At 33.0% G+C, this 20,249-nt stretch overlaps 1 protein-coding gene across 1 annotated transcript in view; it reads right to left on the bottom strand.

The window, feature by feature from the left end:
- LOC118200418 (cytochrome P450 4C1-like) overlaps positions 1-20,249 on the bottom strand; it is a 44,781-nt gene that overhangs the window by 15,076 nt on the left and 9,456 nt on the right. Inside the window, exons 4-8 of the mRNA XM_035372393.2 lie at positions 18,192-18,382; positions 8,099-8,174; positions 6,188-6,314; positions 3,548-3,721; positions 474-647 (exon numbers count right to left, since the gene is read on the bottom strand). Of these exons, the coding sequence (XP_035228284.1) occupies positions 474-647; positions 3,548-3,721; positions 6,188-6,314; positions 8,099-8,174; positions 18,192-18,382 (742 nt within the window). The remainder of the gene's footprint in view (positions 1-473; positions 648-3,547; positions 3,722-6,187; positions 6,315-8,098; positions 8,175-18,191; positions 18,383-20,249) is intronic.

The raw sequence follows: 20,249 nt of genomic DNA, 5'->3' as shown, positions 1-20,249 counted from the left end.
TATCTTTATTTAACATGTTTCTTCTATGTTATTTTTTTATCTTCCATTTTATTCTACAGCATTCAGCCCGATGCAAATTAGATTTAGCGGTAACAGGGAGTGAATCTGTTGTTGAGAAAGTGACAGCCTGCCACTAAATTTGTATGCCTAATACGTCTATCTGCATCTGTCTTCTGATGATCGACTTTCTTATGTTATGCGTTAAATTTCATTTGCAAATGTCATTGCTTTTAACTAATGGTTTAGTTAAGTTTCATTTCTTGTTTTCATTTTTGCGCTTTAACTTTCTGTTATGTCTAAAGCCGAAAATAAGATTAAAAATAGATGTAGCTGACATATTTCATTAGATTCAGGTTCATGATTGAACAAGTTTTAATTATATTTCATTTATATCGTTTTGTATTAACTTTAGTATGAGCAGGAAAAAAACAAGTTTTATAATGATTGTTTTAGACATTCAATTTTTTTTTTACCTTTATAACGTTTTCTAAGTATACCATATTCTTCAGATCTTCGTTAGTAACATCTGCTGTCTTGTTATTTCCAAATATAGAACATTGCTCTTGGTAAACTTTATCCTGGATATCAGGGTAAAGACCAAGAAGATAAAGAACCCAGTTTACAAGGATAGTTGATGTATCATGTCCCTAATGGAAAAGAAAAATGTTTATATTATAAAGAATCAAAAGAAACTATAGCTGTTTTTTTTACTTGCTACTATTCTAATTGAAAACACCAAACACGTGGACCTGTTTGCAAGTGCACATTTATTAAACCCATGATAAAGTATCTACAGAACTAGAAAGAAAGAAGAAACCGAACTATGAAGCTATACGTTAATAAAATTCCTTAGACTTTTTTTTAAAAGCAACTCGCCATATTGTATCTGTCAACTTACTTTTAATTATTAAATTCTCGACTAGATAGGATAGTTTGCATTTAAACCTTACCCGAAGTGTAAACTGTAAAATATTATCACAGTTTGTTTAAATACATTTTTTAAAAAATTATGACAATCAAATTGTAGTCATTTTGAAAAGATAATAAAAAAATAATGCTTCAGTAGCTAATGGGCTTGTTTCATCTTAAGACCTTACACCGTATGGAAGGAATACTCTTTTCTGTAACTCGTATGATAATTTTCATTTCTTTTTTCCTGTTTCCTTTTCCCTTAGTTCTAAAGGTTAACTTAATAGTTAACTGACTAACTAATTTCCAAAGGTTAGTAGCTAACTGATTAACTTCAACTGTACTCCCATCGCACACGCAAAAGCAACGAGCATCGTGTTACTTCAGTTTTTCGACCTCGCAAGTAATTCCCGATAGGCTTGACAGGAGATAAACATTTTTTCGCTTCATTTTTTTATGTTTTTCTACTAATGGCCAAATATAAGAAATACCAAATAAATACGAAAGACGCAAGGCAAGTTTTTAAATAGTCAGGTAGAGGCTGAGTTACAGGCTGAGTGAATTTAGTCATAAAATTGCTCTCCAGTGATTTTTAAAGAGTGAATAGTTTATAAAGTTATAAACTTAACTGGCGCAATAATGTGAATAACAGAAAACTAAACACAGACTATTTTTAAACTAAATACAAACAGGTTACAAACAATAATAAGAGTAAGGGTTAATAATGAACTTGATTAACTATAATGTTCAAATAGAGAACCATAGCATAAATACTCTAAGCATATACCAATTATCAATATTCTAACATACGTTTTGAAAACAGAAACAAGAATCTCCTTAAAGCACTATTTTATCAATATCTTATCAATAAACGTAAAGTACAATAAAACAATATAAGTTGATTCGAAACGTGCACAGACAGTCACAGGAAATCTATTAAATACGTCACACGTTCAGCCAGGGTTGAGTGCGCCCGGGCACCCCCTTCCCAATCGTTGAATTATCTAAAAAATATACATTCGATTGATTAGCGAAGATTTGTCTTTGTCATCGTCTTTGTCCTTATCTATAAAATTTCAGATGAAAACTAAGAGTGAAAAAGGCATAAACTCTATACAGCCAAAAATTTGTTTGAAATAGCTTCTAATAATCGCGTCTTTCTGTTAGCATTTATTTCGCAAGCCCCCCCCCCTTAAAAGATATTCTGGCTTAAAAGTTATATTCTATACAACTTTTAAAACTTCTCGTTAGCCGATATAATATTCATCGGTGGCATATCTGAGGCAGCTTATTTTTAGTGTATTTAATGTGTAATCTTAGACGTTTGAATTTAATTGTCTTTTATATTAATTTAAACATCCACAGTGGTAGATGCTTTATGTGTAGAACAAGTGGGCCTGCTCTATTACAATAAGGATAAAGTTATTATTTTAACCTGCTTCTGTATTTTGTAAATTGTTCAAGACGTAGCGATAACTCGCTATTAGTCTGGTAGGATCTGCAGGACTTATGCTTCCAATTACAAGAGTTATGTGCAAACCAAAGAATTATGCTTCTAGTTAATTACAGATATGCTTACCAATAGGGTTAGTTCAGAAACGCCTACTGTTAATTGAGTTATTCCGATACCTTAAAAGGTATTTCCCCCTCCCTTTCGCACGCACGTCTTCGTGGCGCATTTGGAAGCATACTCACTGCATATTCGACAGGACCACAGCTCGAGTCCCCGCGTGTACATTTTTCACATCTCCAGCATAAAACATATCCTAATAACTGTGCAGTCTATTAAGATGGAAACAGAATCTTTGGAATTGTTACTTATTAATAACGCTTCCTCCTTTGTACACTTTTGAGTCGTTATTCATGAGAATCTGGCACAGAAAATTATACATGAACTACTAAGTTCTAGTACTTTATGCGTAAACTTCCAATATCTTATACATGATTCAGGTTTAATGTTATAATTTAAAGTAATAAGATAATTATTTGACTTGCCTGTTCCACATGGCAGAAGCTGATATGTTTATTTCACATTATAATAGCCACTTTATTATAATAGTTCATTTTATTTTATTGGAGGAACTTGTTTTCTCTTGAAGCGAAAGAAAGAAAATTCTAAAAATGCTTACTCTTCGTCCGAGTTAGGCAATATTAAACTGAGAGGAATATTATAGCAATTTTTAAATAATAAATATGACGTTATTGATTAATGATAGTCATGGTAAAGCTCTACTAACTGGCGTAAATGATGTACAAGCCACTAGTACTTCTTTGCATGCAGTTTTTCTATTTGTAATAAATAATATTATTGCTTTATCGAATTACTGACGATTTTAATTCTTTAGATTATTATAGCTTCTAGCATAATATATTATAGCGTCTTTTCTACTAGTATATTTTTCGCAAGCGCTGCTTAAAAGTTAAATTATATGCAACTATTATGAACGTTGTATTCTCGCTAGTCGATACAATATGCATCTGTTCTGTCAGTGATGCAGAACAAATAGAATATGATACACATATTTATAAATATACAAATAGCTAATGATTTTAAGTCCAAAGGATGAAATAATATAAAAATAAAAAATAAATAAAATAAAATAAAATATAAAAAGTGAAATTTAAAAAGCTAACTAACCGCAAACATGAAAGTGTCTACTTCATCTTGAACGTCTTTCAACGTAAGATTTGGATCTTTAGCATGATGTTCCAGCAGTAGTTCTAAGAATGATTTGCTTCCTTTTTTAGAATACTGATCGAGTTCATTATTATCTTCATCTACTTTGAGAGTCGCTTTCTTTTCATGAATGACCTATAATACAAAACATCGTTTAAAATTTATTGTAAATTTTACGGTTAAAGACTTCCAAATGAAATAATAATCTTCCAAATGAAACAGCACTACCACCTATATTTTGCTTTCAAAAATCAAAATAGAAAATAGAAATAAAACCGGAACTACGAAATAAATGCGTAACTTTGTAAAAATCTGCATTTTTACTCATAACCAATCAAGGTATGCTTAAGATCTGCAGTACCTTCAAATATTACAATAAGCAAGATTAAGGTAAAAATCTTCATTGCTGCCTGATAAAAATTATTATTATTATTAATACTTTTTAAATGTCTTTGAATTCGTTAGGCTGCAGAATGTAATAAAGGATAGTGAGCATTGAAGCAGAAAGTGCAAGGCAGATAAAAATTATTGTTATAAGGCAGGAACCTCCACAATATTTTAGTCTGAATTTAATTAAGGATAAATGCTGACTTTCAGGGAGCAACAACGCGTTGGTCTAGTCGTCATTAATGCAATAGCTCTAAGACTTAAAAATCATTAATGCTTTTCCGATCTCTGGAGAAATGTTTAAGCCGTAATTGCAGCTGGCTTAGCATTTTATGCTTTAATTTTCGTGCTTGATTTTTGCAGGAGTACTACTGCATATGTAGTATTTTCTTGTTCCTCACGTAACCTCACAATGAGCATCATGATAATGATTATATGAACTGCAGCTCAGGCTGAGCGAACATCAGAACAAGAAAACATTGGAGAACATGATGTCCCCTTTTACCTAAGAAATTTGACATACGATGAATTAAACGAATACATTAAATATGATGCCAAAAAAAAGTTTAAATACTAAAACGTTCGAAGAAGAGATCGGTAGTACCATGAATTAGCGAAAGTTCAAATCATGTGAGATAATCAATCAGAAGTGAATCACAAGTTAGAAGCAAAGTGCAAAATAAATTTCTGAAGTAGTACATAAATATACGTTACTACAGACTTTTAAAAACATAAACACTGCATAAGGGATAATAAAGTAATACGAAAAATATGCTGCAGAGCAGAAAAATATATACAACTCCAGATCATTTTTGTCAGTATTACATCTGGGGGGATACAGGTTGCTGGTGACTTAGCCTTTACGAATAAATCTAGAGTAATGTATCTTGCACAAAACACACGTCGTAAAAGTATAACTGAAGAATAAATGCAACGTACATTCTCTGGGGTGCTGAAAGAAGTCTAATTTTAACAGAACGACTGAGAATAAAAAACTCACCTTTGAGAACCGAACCCACAATCTGGAGGCAAGCGCTCTAACCTTCGCGCCATCGGGACGTAGGAAAACGATCAGAGAAATCATTCATGATCTAATGCCTAGAAGTGCAGAAGGATGATGATCAATTATGCTAAAAACTTTTTCCGCATGACGTCTGAAGTAGTATTCCTTAAGGCTTTCGTAATTCCTTAAATTTTCCTTCTAATTTTATTGATGTGTATAGACCAGGTAAAGGTGCCCGATTGGGAGTGATTCCAAGGTATTTGGGGGAACTGACAGTATTAACCGAGCAAATTTACTTTAGTAGTGGTGCGATCAATAAATTTAAAACGTCGTATCAGTAAAATCTGTGAGTTTTCAGGACTAAGTCGGCTTTCCAGACAGTGCACCAGTTTTCAGTACTAATTAAGTTGCTCTGCAATCTGTCCAAGACGTGATTAGGCTTCCTGGACCTTACACGAAGAGCAGTGTCATCTGTATGGCAGGCGAGTATAATATTGTGATCCTGATAAAAATTAGAATAAAGTCATAGATAAATATAATGTAGAGTTATATGATCTAAAATCAAACATTGAGCCACGCTACTTTGATTAGGATATGACGCAGTACATTAGTCCTCTTCCTTCACTGAGATTGTTCTACTTTGGAGAAAGACTTGAGGACTATGGTGATTTCCCTAAGAAGGTTGAGAAGGATGATAACATAAGATGAAGATACATAAGATCCTTATGCCAGATGCTTAGCCATACTTAGTTTATTAAAAGAAAAGAGTCGATGAATTTCGAGATCCTGAGGCGGCGTGCTTGCTCGCTTAAGAACTAAATCAAATGCCACCGACATAGAGCAGTAATCTACAGTATTGGTTACTTGGCATTAAATTTTGCTTTCATGCAAGGGGCAGATATATCTTTTGCGTTATTATTCTTTACCTCTTTTCCCAATTCTGATCAGTTTCAATCATATTTGACTTTTTTGCTTGCTGTCTTTGAGGAAATATCATGAGGATGAATGTTATCAAAATTTATTTTCTACCATTTGTCATTTATATATGTATTCAATATTATTACATAGCAGCAAGTTCAACTTTTATAACAGCATTTTATTATTTCGTAGTAATACTCGAATTCTTTAGTCATTTGATTACAGTATACAGTGAAATGTAGGAATAAATATTAACTGTAGGAATTCAGAAAGTGAATTTAAGAAATCTTTACCTGCCCAGTGAAATCATCTACGGATTTTCTAGCTTTTCGAAATCGCTGTCCTGCGGAGCTGGAGAAGAATACAAAATCAGAAGAGAACCACGGTCTTACGATACGATGCACGAATAGATCCATGATCCTAAAATGATAAATTCATTGTGTTGAAAAATATTTTTCATAATTTTGCATGGTAGAAAATATTTAACATGTATAAGTAGGAGAATGATTTTGAGAATCCTCAGTAGCAATTTTTATCATAAAAAATGTACTTAACAAGATATCATCAAAGCTTTTCTCTCGTAGAAGGTGAATAACATAAAGGTAAATTATGTTTTCAAAAATGATGATATGATAGGGCTGTCATTAAAGGTTTCGTTGATTTCAAAGCTGTGTTTGAAATATGCGGAATACCAAAAGGATAGAAACATTGTACCTGTTGCACGAAATTGGATCATGAAGTTAAAACCGGTATTGTAAAATATGGCTCAAAGCCTAGTGGCAATCACGATGCGTTGTAAGATGCAAGTATTGCCAATATTAATAGAATTTCACACTTTTAAGAGCCGCTTACTTACCACTGAATCTGAAATCACATATGTTTGACAGGTTTGAGAACGACCATTCATTATTAGTACGTCATCTGTTTAAAGGGTAAAGAATAATTACTTTTATGTCATTAAAAATGTCAAGTCTTGCGTCAAAAAACAGCATGCGTGGAAAGTATAATTTCATTACTTTATTGCAAAAGAAGTCTGTAGCATAAATGTACTATTTGCTATTGGACATTTGTGGTAATAATTCTCCATGGAATACAACTAGTAAAAAGTGTTTGTAACAGTTGAAAAATAAAGATTTCGATCGGCATGACTAATAGCACGGAAAACACCTTCTTGAGCTGAAATTGGAAGCATTATTGGATAAAAATTCTTCAAACGGAATTTTCTGCATTAAATGTTACTCAACCATGCAATTTTCAGCGTCTACAAGCAATGGGAGGTTGTTCAAAAGCAAGGATATTGGTTCCTATATGAACTGAAAGAAAGAAACATGAACACTAAAAATTCATATGTGAATTGTTATTTTAACTACAAAAAGGATAAAGATTTTTTTGGGAGATCCAGTATTTATCGGACATGAAATATTGACTCATTACGAAAATGTTAACAGCCAAATGTATGAATGGATCTAAGTGAAGCAGGCTTATCCAGTGGAACTAAGAAGGAATAGTCTATTTTTACATATTTTCAACCGAATCAGACAATGAATAAAAAATATTTAATCATTAGAATAATAGAATAGAATAGAATTAATCAATTAGCATCAATTAGAGCATAGAATTGAAGCAAGAATGCCCATGACAACGTTTGCCCACATGCTGCGAGACCGGTCTAAGAAATTCTAGACATACTTTGCTGGAATGTTTTACATCACCCACTGTATTCAACAGACGTTTTTCCTTTAGATTATCATCTGATTTAGTTCATACAGAGCGGAACTTCTAGAGAGAGTTTAAATATCTCTTGTCACTTCTAGAGAGAGTCAAATATCTTGGATTGCAAATATCTATTCTTTAACTTTCAACAGACTTTCTTTCAAAAATCACCACCTACGGTAGCTGTCGTAACATTAAAAAAGATTTAGGGTATGGCAAGGTATTCAGTCATTGAGATTATCAAACAATAAAAGATTTATTAGCAGAATATCCTTTCGGCAGCCTGTTTTATGGGATAATTAATGGAATACTAAAACATTTTAGAATTCAGTATCAAAACCTCTTGTGGAGAAAACTTGTTTGAATACAATCCCAAACAGCATACAGATATGGAAATTTAGATATCTAAATACTGTGGTGGACAAAAATTTCCGTGCATATGCTAATGGATGAAAATGCTCAAGTACTAGAAATGAAAATTCAATACTTACTCTTCCGCAGCTTCTGTGTATTCTACAGCTGCTTTATTTCCTTCCTGAGCATTGATCCGAATACCCATTACAGTTTCTGAAAATGGTGCCAAACATAAATTATAATGAAGTTTCCAACATTTTCCATCAGCATTTTTGTTAAATTTAATCTTTTCCAAAAACAAATATTAATTTTATATGAAATCACTGAAATTTAAGTAATTTTTAAATGTATACCTTAAACATTTCTCAGTATACATAAGAACAAAATAGAGTACCCTTATTGACGGAAATACAGTATAATTAACTTTGAATTAAATCTGGCGAAAGCATGTATCATGTTACATAAAGCATTTTTCAAAATTTATATGAAATGTCTATATTCATAAAACAAGTGAATATGGAACAACGATACATTATGAGAATAAAACTAAAATTGGAGAAAGACTACAGAATGTTCTGAAGTCACTCAATTTGGTAAAACAGGTTTTATAACCATGCTTGTTATTACAGTTTTTACCTATACTTTGGCTCAAAACAGCATGATGCATAAAGAAATAAAATCATAACTGCAATTTCTAAAGTTTATTTTAATTATCACTTTTTTTCATTGAACTGAATCTTTCCTGCATTTCTGTTATTTTATTTCCTCCGCCAGAATGTGTACACTAAGTATGTTTCAAATAAGGAAGAAGAGTCGATGTTTAGGAGAGAGAAGGTAACAGACTTAGCCTACCGCAGTGTAGTTGCTCTGCACTGCCTGTCTTTAATGATCTTTCTACTGGTTGGTCCTATGACCGAAATTAAGTTCGTAGTTTAAAATACCAAAGCTACGTTCGTAAGTCTTTAAAGACCTGTTCACTGAATTATAAGCTTAGCATGACACTCCTTTCATCATTTAGTCATTTGAGGGCATATCTCGTTACGTTTCAGTACAAATTCACATTTGTATCTGTACACTGAAACAATATTTTAAGTTTTGTTAACAAGTAAAGGAGTTAAGCTCTGTTTTTGCTTAATTATGATTCATGTGCATGTATTTAACTCAGACAATTATACAAATTTAAAGCAAGTGCAAAGAAGTTTAAATGCAAGTGAAAGTGTACTTCAGAGCCTGCTGCACTGTTTGGAAAGCTTCCTCGCTGTTGTTGATGTTATTGTGGATTCAGTTAAGTTCATTTGGAATGGAAGCAATAGCAAATAAAAGATCGTCTCGAGTCCACTGTGGTCCTAATGGTTAAATAAATTTAGATCCAAATAAGATTGTCTTCGGTGTTAGGCGCAGAGTTCTTTCTTCTGTCCGCCATATCAGCTTCTCTTGTTTCTTAAAGAAAAACGGAGTTATAAATTATATGATAATTTAGTGGCAACTTGGAGCCTGGGGTCCTAGGCCCAGGCAGTAGTCAGGTGTAGAAAGTCTATAAGTGATTCGAAAACATGAAAACCGGTATCTTGTTTAAAACGTATAACCTTTCCTTAACTATTTATCTGCGAAACAGCGTATAATGTATTTTCTCCCTTCTTCTAGCATGCCTTCGTGGTGTAACGGTACACATTCGGCCCATATTCGAGAGGTCCAGGTTCATGTCCTGGCGAGGGAATTGCACATTTTTCACGTCTCCTGCTTAAAAAAAATTGATGACTCTACAAGTGCATTAACTGATTTGTTATCAATTAAAGCGAATAAGTAAATGATAAATTTAAAAAAAAAGCTGTATATTTTCTCTTTACATGTAACGCATTAGTTAAGGTGAAACAAAACTTTGCTGATTTTAATTTATGATTCTGTGTGAATTTTATTTAGTAAAACCGAAAACTCGCAGACGGTTATGAAGTAGTTCACAAGTCATTAATTTAACAGACCTTGAAGAAAGATTAAGTATAAAGTTAAATGCATTACATCCTAACTTTGGTTCGAAATTCCACTAAATTGGCCAGTCTTGTGATAGATTGTTTTTTCATAAATTCTTCCGAAAAATATCATAGACATTTAAATCGTGTCTTTGTGCTGGCCGAACTATTTGATTGCAATAAGTTTCTGGACAACAATGGGACTTTGCATAATAGCAGGCAAATAAACATAAAGGAAGTTGTAAAGCACCAGATATTTTGCCTTCAAAAATGTCTACACAATATGTAATGTCGTTCCATCTGTACCAAACAGTAACGTTTCAGTCACACAATTTTATTACATCAGCATAACAACTTCGCCAGAAAAATTATTCTTTAGAAACGGAAATGATAATAACAGCCAAATTCTTTTAAAGCTATAAACCATTAGGAGTGGTATAAGAGAAATGATGCTGATTTTATTAACAAACCCCTTTTCAGCAATTAACCACTTGCACTTCTTCACATAGACCCTGCTTCAACATGTAAATTCATCAATGTAGATTGGAGGAGCAAATTTGATTTTGAGGAGTTCTTTCCAACAATTTATTGAGATGTGAAACGAATATCAATTTCTACAACAAAATGGAATGACAAACACGTTTGGGAATTACCTTAAAAATATTCCTATAAACAATAAATAGCTTTCATTTTCATTTTCATTAAGCCACATTGCTCTTATGAAGCCAGAAATAACCGAAATTCATCTGACATGAATAAGTAACAAGAAAAGATATAGAACCTCCCACCAGAAATCGGCACGAAATATTTAGAGGTGACTATGCATATAAAGAAAACGGGAAATAGAGGTTCCTGGCTCTAAGAGAATGGCATGTACTAGAAGATATGGTAATTAATACTTAAGCAATGCCTGAAATGATTCGGATAGAAATCAGGAATTTTTCAGATTTTTTTAAATAAAAGAGAGAATGCAGCATATTAATGACATTGATTTTATTCAGTTGAGTACGGGACATGATCTTTATCCGTTTTATTTTCACAGATTCGGTATACAGGAAAATCAGGATTGTCTTTTTTGCAAAGCATTAGGAGATAATAAACATTTTTTTTGTGGGGATATGGTCTAACGTTTTCATTCCATCAAGATTTTAGGATCACTTCTACGAAAATTTATATGATAGAAAAAATTATAAGACTGCTCGAGAGATCATGAAAATTATTAATTCAAATAGAAAAAGAATTGGAATAGAGGCTTGACTTCAACTTTTGACTGTTTGCACAACTTTGAAAACTTGCTTGATATTAGGTTTTGTCTGATTTATATTGTTTTTACTTGATGTCGTACTAACCCCTTATTTATTTTGTTTTTACATGACGTCGTACTAACCCCTTATTTACTTGGTAGTTCTTTATTGTCTCGTAATGTGACATCTTATTGGTTTTATAGCTTTGTAACCTTGATTTACTTTAATATTTTATTTACTATTGTATTTAATTTTTACTATTGTATTTTTTGCTCATATGGTTTGTTTGTTTTTGTATGTGTGTAGTGTAATATGGGCTCAACTCCTTTGTGTCATAAGACGAGCTTCCCTCGTCAAGTGGGCCGGACTGCGTCCTAAATAACTAAATAAATATCAAGAAAACCATAACAAGGCACAAAATGGGATATTTCGCAATTATTCACACACCCATAACAGAGGAGATAAACTCGTGTACCCGTCAGCAATATGGTAGCATAAATTTCCAAGCATAGCATTTCTGTGGTGTTTAAGAAATCAACAGAAATCATAAACCTCACAAAACAGATGCACATACTATATACTATATACCTATGTCATTTTACTACGTCATAGTAAAGCGATAGGAGAAGGCAGGCTGCCAGCAAAGTTGATGCATACACTAAGAATATGAATGACGGCACTAGACCAATGGGCAAGAAGGTTAGATAAGTCGAATTCTATAAAGTTTACGACTAGAAGAGAAGAGGTTTTTTTGATTGTAAAGACAATATAGGGTTGGATTTGAAATTAGGAAAAGCTGCGTCTTTCTCACGTTTCTTTTAACGCAAGTAATCCATTCTACGCGCCCGCTGGATTTTAATGTTTACATGCTGGCAAATGCATCTCACCATCTATCTCAATAGTCGTGACAATTTGGCCACTTTGTTCTGTGCTATCTTGCATTTTCGGAGAATTGCTGCTAAAGACTAAGGTAGGGTGGACAAATTTCGTAGAAGCATTCGTCAGTGTATCAGGTTCGATGTTCCGCCTTACTTGCTTTGGGAACATTCAAAGACCTGACTCGGAACAGGGAGCTTACTAAAGCTATGTTCAATAAATGTGGGAAGTAGACAAGATACACAGGAAGGGTATACGAAACCCTTTATTTTTCTCTCTTTACAATGATTTCCGGACTTCGGAATACAGAGACCAACCACTTGTGGTCTGAACGTAAGAATATAAAAATATTAACTAAACTCTAACTTAACTTTGGAATAATAAACAAGGGCCTCCGAGAAGATTGGCCGTATATTAACAGGAAGCCGTATGTAGTACAGAGAACTGTTAACACTACAATACGTTTAAAATTATCAAGAGGATTAAACCTCTGGCCTGGAAGGCAACCAGCAACCGAGTAAAAACTGCTAAGGCAAGCGGCCTGCTTTTACAAACTCCTTCCTCTCTCTTGCTTGGCAAAAAGCCACAACTTAAGTACTTGGCGTTCGCCAACAAATTTGCATAAATAAGTTAAAGCTTTTAATTCTGGCCGGAAGTAGAAAATAAGAAGTGATAGTAAAGATTTAAAATAAAATAAACGTTAGTAAAACTTAAGATCCTTACAAGTGTAAGGTTGAAACATTGTCATTATTCGTATTCTGTTGAATGCTTCTTCGTTACTTCTGTCACTAATATTTTTACAACACCTTACGGATTACAATCCATATGACCAACCATATAATATATTGTTACTTCACAATATTGTTGTGCAATATATCTGTAATGTGTACCCTTATACTCTAACAATAATCACTTACGACACGCATGCCACTTGCGATCACGAATGCTCTTTATCGCAGAATGACCTTGTAGCTAAGAGATACAAAATTTTGTTAGTATGCTTCTGCAAATATTAAAGGTTCGCCTTCCAAGTGTTAGCTTTTTTCTTGGGATTTCAAGAGATTACGAAATACCGCAGTTTTCCCCTGTTATTCAAGTGACTGATCATCTCTGAAAATTACTTCACAATTGTCATCGGGAAGTCCAACTGCTTTCCTTGAAAGTGTATTGTTCTGTTATTACGCGTTACATCAAGAAAAATCGTCAGCGAATGTAATCTAAATAGGAGAATGATTATTTTCTTAGCCGACAAAATAAAATGAGACTTGGACGACCAGTATCTACTGACAGGTTCTGAATCTTAGCGTTACAAACTGTGAATGTATAAAGAATATTGATTCATTTTTAAATGGAAGTTTTTGACCAATAAATAGTGAATAGATATTTAATCTGTATTTTGAGAGGAATACGAATGAATAAATGCAAATAGACTCCGCATGCTAAAAAAGCTCCAGACTAAGGCAAATTAGTATACACTTCATCACCTAAGAAACAGACGTACAAAACAGGGAAAATCTTTTAAAAAGACCAAACAGATGATAAGATTTCATGCTTTAATGCAGTATAAAGCTAAAATCCCGCGTGGCATGACATGATTTCTTTATTATTTGACAGAAAATGATGATAGAAACTAATCACGAAATTTTTCGAGCTTCTAATTTTCTAGAAGAATTTCAAGGCATTCATTGATTCGTTAATTTATTTATTCACTTTTAAAGTTTTCGGTTCAATAAAGGCAATTTAATACAACAGCATTCTTCCAGGGAGAAAAACTCAAAACCGATCTGAAGTCATGTCAAACATGTTTAGCACAAGACAGTACATACGTACATCAAAGATTTACGATCCTAGGCCTCTCTCTTCTCCACAAATTAGCTTTAAATATTCTTGGGAAATTACTGATAATAAACATATTATCAGAAATTGTTTCACTATTTTTTTTTTTTTTTGAAAAATTGGTTTCCTAATTTAGCACGCTCGGTGTTTTTTTATTTAATTGTTCTATCGTTTTCAACGAACTATGTTAAATTATTGGTACAGAAATAGCTTACGCAAAGTCAAGAAGAATAAAAGAAAGGCTTAATCCTACTCGCGGGTTGATCTTCCATTATTTCAAATCATCTACAGCATATAATCAATAAAACTGGGGTAAAGAATTATTTATTTTTATTACTAATACACAGAAAGACAATAGAAGACTTACTCCACCCTTAATGATCACACATCATCATCATCATCATATTTACATTAATACGAATAATGTTTGACTGAAATCCTCGTCTTTCATGTGATGTTATATCGGAATATGCATTCTTCATCTGAACACATGTGATGTTATTTTATTATAAATACTGAAGATATGAGAAATAAATATCCCCATGTTATTGTTATGAGACTCATAAAAGAACATTGGAATTAGCTTCCTAATCCCTGCTTTCATTCGACATTTATTTCAAGCAGTTTTATCATAACTTTTTTTTTATTCCAGGATAGCATGTATGTTTAGTCCCTATGAGAAGCTATTTCGAAAGCCTTTGAAGAACTGTATGATAATAAATGAATTATAGGTTGCGCAATCAAATAATAACGCTTTCTTTCATACCCTTCATATCACCTATAGTCGAAATGTCAAGCCTTAATACTGAATAAGGTACATAGAAAATGCCACAGTTATAGAAGCCTTGGGTAACTCTATAAAGCTCGACTTAATCTTCTTTAGATGGAAATTCATCAAACAGTCTAAGATATTTCACAAATGTCAGCAAGTTATTTCTCTAGTTGCACTCAACTTACACAAAAGCTATTAAAAATTAACAAACTTTTATTTGATAACTCGGGATGGGTTACAACTAAAGTAACCTTTAAATAAAAGATCCTAGATAATAGATAATAACTTGCAACATCCAGGCTATTTGCTCTTTTACATAAATGTTTCCCCTATTGAAAGTTAGAAAAGACTTGATTAATTCGCTTTAATTCTTACTTAATCAATAAAAGAAGAAGCTCACGTATTGCATAACATGCCAGCCGGACTCAACGCGACTTTACAGAAATACAGTGCAGCTTCCTTTTTAAACGCATTAAACTAGATTAGCGCAATAATCACTAATAGCACAGCAGCTCTTCGTGCTATAAAAGCAGAACCAAGGCAGCATGGATTGTAAATTGCAGGTATACTTCAGAAATATGCTGCCTGAGGAATTATAATTAACAGTTGTTAATAGTTAATTTTTTGCGTGTCTTTCATATCAGTGTAAACGTTTAATCGGTGCGAGGTGAATCAAAAGGGAAGTAAAAACAGTTTTAACTGAAAGTTAGCTTGTAGAGATATTAGGATTTTTTTGGAAAAGCCGGAGAGATGAAAAATTACCAATGCCTTCGCCAGGAATCGAACCACGGACCTCTGCAATACCGGCCCAACGGGCAGAACCACTACACCACGAAGGCACGCTAAGAAAGAGGGAGAAATACCTTATAAGCTGTTAATGAAAATTAGTTGTCGCATCATGTTTGTGACACCCAAGCGATTCAGACGAAAGGCATCCCTCCCCTTAGGCAGATAGCCCTACTGTGCTTTGCCATAATTAAATACACCACCACCACACCAAGCGATTCAGATTAGGCTCATCATAATCCCTGTGATTACCTTTGAAATTTTTCAAGTGCTTTAATTTACTTTTATTTTCTTTCCAAGTGCAAATATGATTTAAACAGTGCATTGCTTTTATTTAAATGAGTAATGGCTTAAAGCAGTGGTTCTCAGTCTGTCTGGCTTGATCATAGTCTTCCCAATTATATAATATGTGCTTAATTTAGGTTGTGTATTTACTGCATAATTCCTATATTAAGTGTACTTAACGGAGAAATTATACTTAGTTGTGGTGATAAAAATGCACGATATTCGCTGTTCGTCACATTTTATTTTTGCAACCGTTTGTTGGACTTGCATATGCTTCCTAATTCAAAATGCTTTCAGTAAGGAACATATTCGTGTTACAGGTAGGAAAATATTCGCTTACAGTAAGGAAAATATTCGCTTACAGTAAGGAAAATATTCGCTTACAGTAAGGAAAATATTCGCTTACAGGAAGGAAAATATTCGCTTTCAGTAAGGAAAATATTCGTGTTGCAGTAAGAAGAATATTCTTTTTCAATAAGGAAAATATTCGTGTTATAATTAATTCGTGTTAAATAGTCGTTAAATTTTTTAATTTAAAATCTCAATTTTTCAAAAATGAGGAAAACTAAGATTTCATACAAACTTCCGATATAGTCTTATATGGTGTTTAATTCCCGAAAGCTAAAAAAACTGTCTTGAAAAGCTTTGATCAGTAGAAATTCCTATCAAGTAGCTGTTGTTTTCACAGATTCTTGTACGAATTGCGTTCTAGAAAACGATGACAGGCTTCAATATTGACGAATAGCAAACTCGTATAATAGTATTTTCATAAATCGAAAGTGAAAAGTATTTGCCAACCAAAAAAGGTTGTATGGCTCTCAGAATATGCTTGGTTTGGTTTATTTAATTACGGTAAAGCATTCGAAGGGAAAGGAATGACTTCGTAGAGGGCTTTCTAAGGGAAAGTGTTTTGGATACGCATTATACATGTGGAAAATGCCCATGCAGCCTGCTTGTTTGAATCTGGGATCGAACTCTCAGCGTTTAGCGATTTTACCGCGCAGTCCCTGGTGGGCCGCTCTTAGAATATGATTTTAATATAATAAAGCTGCATATGAATATTATTAAGCCATTTCTAGCATTCAAAAACTTATAAAATACTTATATAAAACTGAAAAGTGAATGAATTAAATCTTTTACTAAATATAATTATATAGAGCGGAGCGCAGTATAAAATTTTAGTTTGTATAATTTTTGCAAAATTGATATTTTAATTTTAAGATAACATAATACAAGTATTTAATTTTATTTAACATAATTTTGGAACTGGAAGTACATTGCGAAAAAAAAATGTGACAGTTATATATCTCTCGTTATACCAAATGAATGCGCTCTCGAAACATGAAAAACGCAAGTTGAATTTCGTCAATCGGCCCAGTAGAACGGGAGATATAGAACTGTCCCATTTTTTCCCCCGCACAAGTTGTACAAGTTTTTTGTTGTACAAGTTTACAACAAAGATTTGTGTAAATAAAGGCCGTTTTGAACATTTACGGAGATTCTTTACACATACATATATTTGTGTACATATTTTAGTATAATTCCAAACGATTAAATATGTTTGGGGGTGAAAATTCTTCTTCTTTCGTACTAATGTTCTCTTTTCGCATAAAAGCAACAGAAAATAATGAAGAAATGTATTGAAGTCCGATACATACTTGATAGCTTGATTTTTTAATCATGCTTGATTGTATCCCGAGAACCGATGATAGCTTGCTAAAATTTATTTTACCCAAAGAAACACTTTACAGTTCTAGAATTTCCACAAAAGTATTCGTACAGTAAATATGATATAAGAATGTTAAACTTAATGCAATTCTAAGCGCCTCTAAGCGAAGCTCGCACGGAAATACCTGAATACTCCGAAGTCGAATAAAAACTGAAAAAATAATGTTGTTTTCAGTCTTATATAGTTTGCTCTCGATCGCCATAAATCCCTAGTGCCTTCCATTTTTGGAAATTACAGGAAGGCATACATGGTTAAAATAACATCTAAAGGCTGAATACGGTTGCAGTTAGATACAGGGATCAATTACATTTATTCATTTACAGTACCAAATGTCGTTACGCAGGAACTGGACCAAAATGTTGCCGGCACGTTTGGAACGATTTCTGACAAGTTGTCGTCGAATGTGGCAGCAAAAGTAGTCGCCGAAAACATCGCCACTTTGGCGAAATCACGCCAATTTAGCAAATAGTCATTTACTTCAATGTTAAATAGATGTGCCCCTGTAATCCTGTTTTTCAGGCAGAGTTTCGCTTGCTTCAGGTACACTATACAAAATTACTAAAACTACTATATTCTCGTATTGTTATTAAAGTAGCAATTGAGGAGAATTTCCATGTGTTCTGAGCAACAAGTTTCAGCTTTGTATGTACGATTTCCTAGAGTGAGTGTAAGGTTATTTATTTAAATTCCAAAACGTTTCATCAAGAAAGTTTATAAGTGTAAAAATATACTCACGGCATAAAATGTCCAATGCACAAGCAGTCATCATAGGCGTTATATCAATCCATGGTTTATTCACTGTAGTTTTTAACTTGCTAACGAGAACTAATGAATGCTCATTAAATGTAGGGATGAAATTCTCCAAAATTCTTGAGTGAAAGGCTGGTTGCAGCAATTTTCTTCGTTGTGCATTCATTTTACTAAAACTGAAAAAGGATAATATAAATTAGGTGAATTGACGAATATAACATATTATGGAGTCTCTTCAGTTGTTCGGAATATTAATTTTGAAAATTTCTTTTGAAATTTTCACCTGAATGAAGAAATCTCTACATGTGATATCAATACTGAGTCCAGTACTTACGTCTTAACGCAACCACCTTGGCACAATTTGGTGATGTTTTACAGAATAAAAGGTAAAACTCATTCATCGGGTGCAAACTGGTGGTTTTCGCACCTTTCGTTTTAGAAAGATTCCCAAGCTATCGATTTTTATTTTAAGTCGGTATACAGTATTATTAACATTGAAAGGAAACATGCTGTAGCAATTTAACATCAAAATTTGAATTATTTAATAAGGATGACATAACACAATAAAAAATAAAACACTTACATTCTTCTTCAAAACTTTCTGTTATTTTTTTTTATCCTATCCGAAGTACACAGCAATCTCTTTTCCCTTAAAAAAACATGAGAAAGTTGCTAAGACTCGATTTCATGTAATCCCTTCTATCTAGGAAACTGACTTCCATTGTTCCCGTTAGAAAAATTTCAGCAAAATTCTGTATATCTGCAGAAACGTTACCACAGTTTCTTCCATCACCAGCAAATTCCACAAGATCATATTTTAAAACTAAGTTTAAGGCAAAAAATATCACGATTTGTTCATAAAAACCATTGGCACTTGGAACACAATAAAAAAGGATGCATACGAATATTGCAACACAGCTTGACTGAAGGATTGTTCTAAGTATGGCTCCAGAAAGAATGGTTATGCGCATAGTGGCAAGAGTTTGACACATTCTAAAAATCTGGTAATTTTTGCTAAGGTTTTTGCGTTAATACGCAAATACTACCAATAATACGCAAATACTAATAAATATTACCATAGTCCAAGTAATGAATATACAAGCTCTTCCTAACCCAACAAGTACCCAAAGGTGAATGACATCCAGTATGAATCGTTAAGTATTTAGCGAAATACTGAGAATTTGACTGGAATTCGATCTCAAACGAATGGATTGGCTGCTTAGCTGATTTTGATGGTTTTTCTCATGTGTGACGTAAATTCCAGCCAGTTTTCTCTGGCAAGCTCTTCACGAAGGCATGCCTCCCCTTTGAAAAGTAGTCCTTATTCACTTTGCCATGATTAAGCAACTTAATTTAACCAAATTGCTCACTTGCGAGTTGTTCGCCATTCATTTTCTTTTATCTCTTGTTACAGTTTCATGTTGCTGACCACACGAGGGCGCAAGCTTTTTTTTATTTTATGTGTATTATATATCTTATCGATTGGCGCATATTTTGATTGAGATGTAGTGGCAATAACAGAAAATCTGATGAATGTTCTTCTGAAAACAAATGATTTGCAAATAGCTGTAATAAAGTGTTCTGTGTGATAAAATGGCAAAGAATTCTATGTGCCTTATGAATTTCTTCAAGGAAAAGTAAACAAAAAGGTTTTCTTATCAAATACCGTTAAATGCTGATGGTAAGATTAAGAAAAATACAATTTAAAAACAATAAACAAAATGGTGCCAAACCCAGAAATAACCAGTGATTTCTAGATAAACTATGATTTAAATATTCATTATTGTTCGATTAATGAATGATTGAATATTGATTATTAAGTTGGATAAGTAAAAGCAATAAAAATAAAGCCAGGAATGTTAAGAGCATCAGTTATAAGACTGATCGTTAAACTGGAAAGGGAAATAGATGGATAGTATTTTGATTTATTAGAAGAATATTTATCCATCTAAAATGATATATTAATATTAAACACTGAAATTGAATCTCCCATAGCAAACGAAAAAGAGTATGAAATAGAAATACAGGATAGCTTGGAATATA

Source organism: Stegodyphus dumicola, chromosome 3 (genome assembly GCF_044657685.1).
Source record: "Stegodyphus dumicola isolate Sdum_Otavi_A_Nest chromosome 3, ASM4465768v1".
NCBI classification, from domain to species: Eukaryota; Metazoa; Arthropoda; class Arachnida; order Araneae; family Eresidae; genus Stegodyphus; species Stegodyphus dumicola.
Note: the sequence above shows the minus strand (reverse complement) of the source record. Positions and strands in the feature narration are given on the sequence as shown.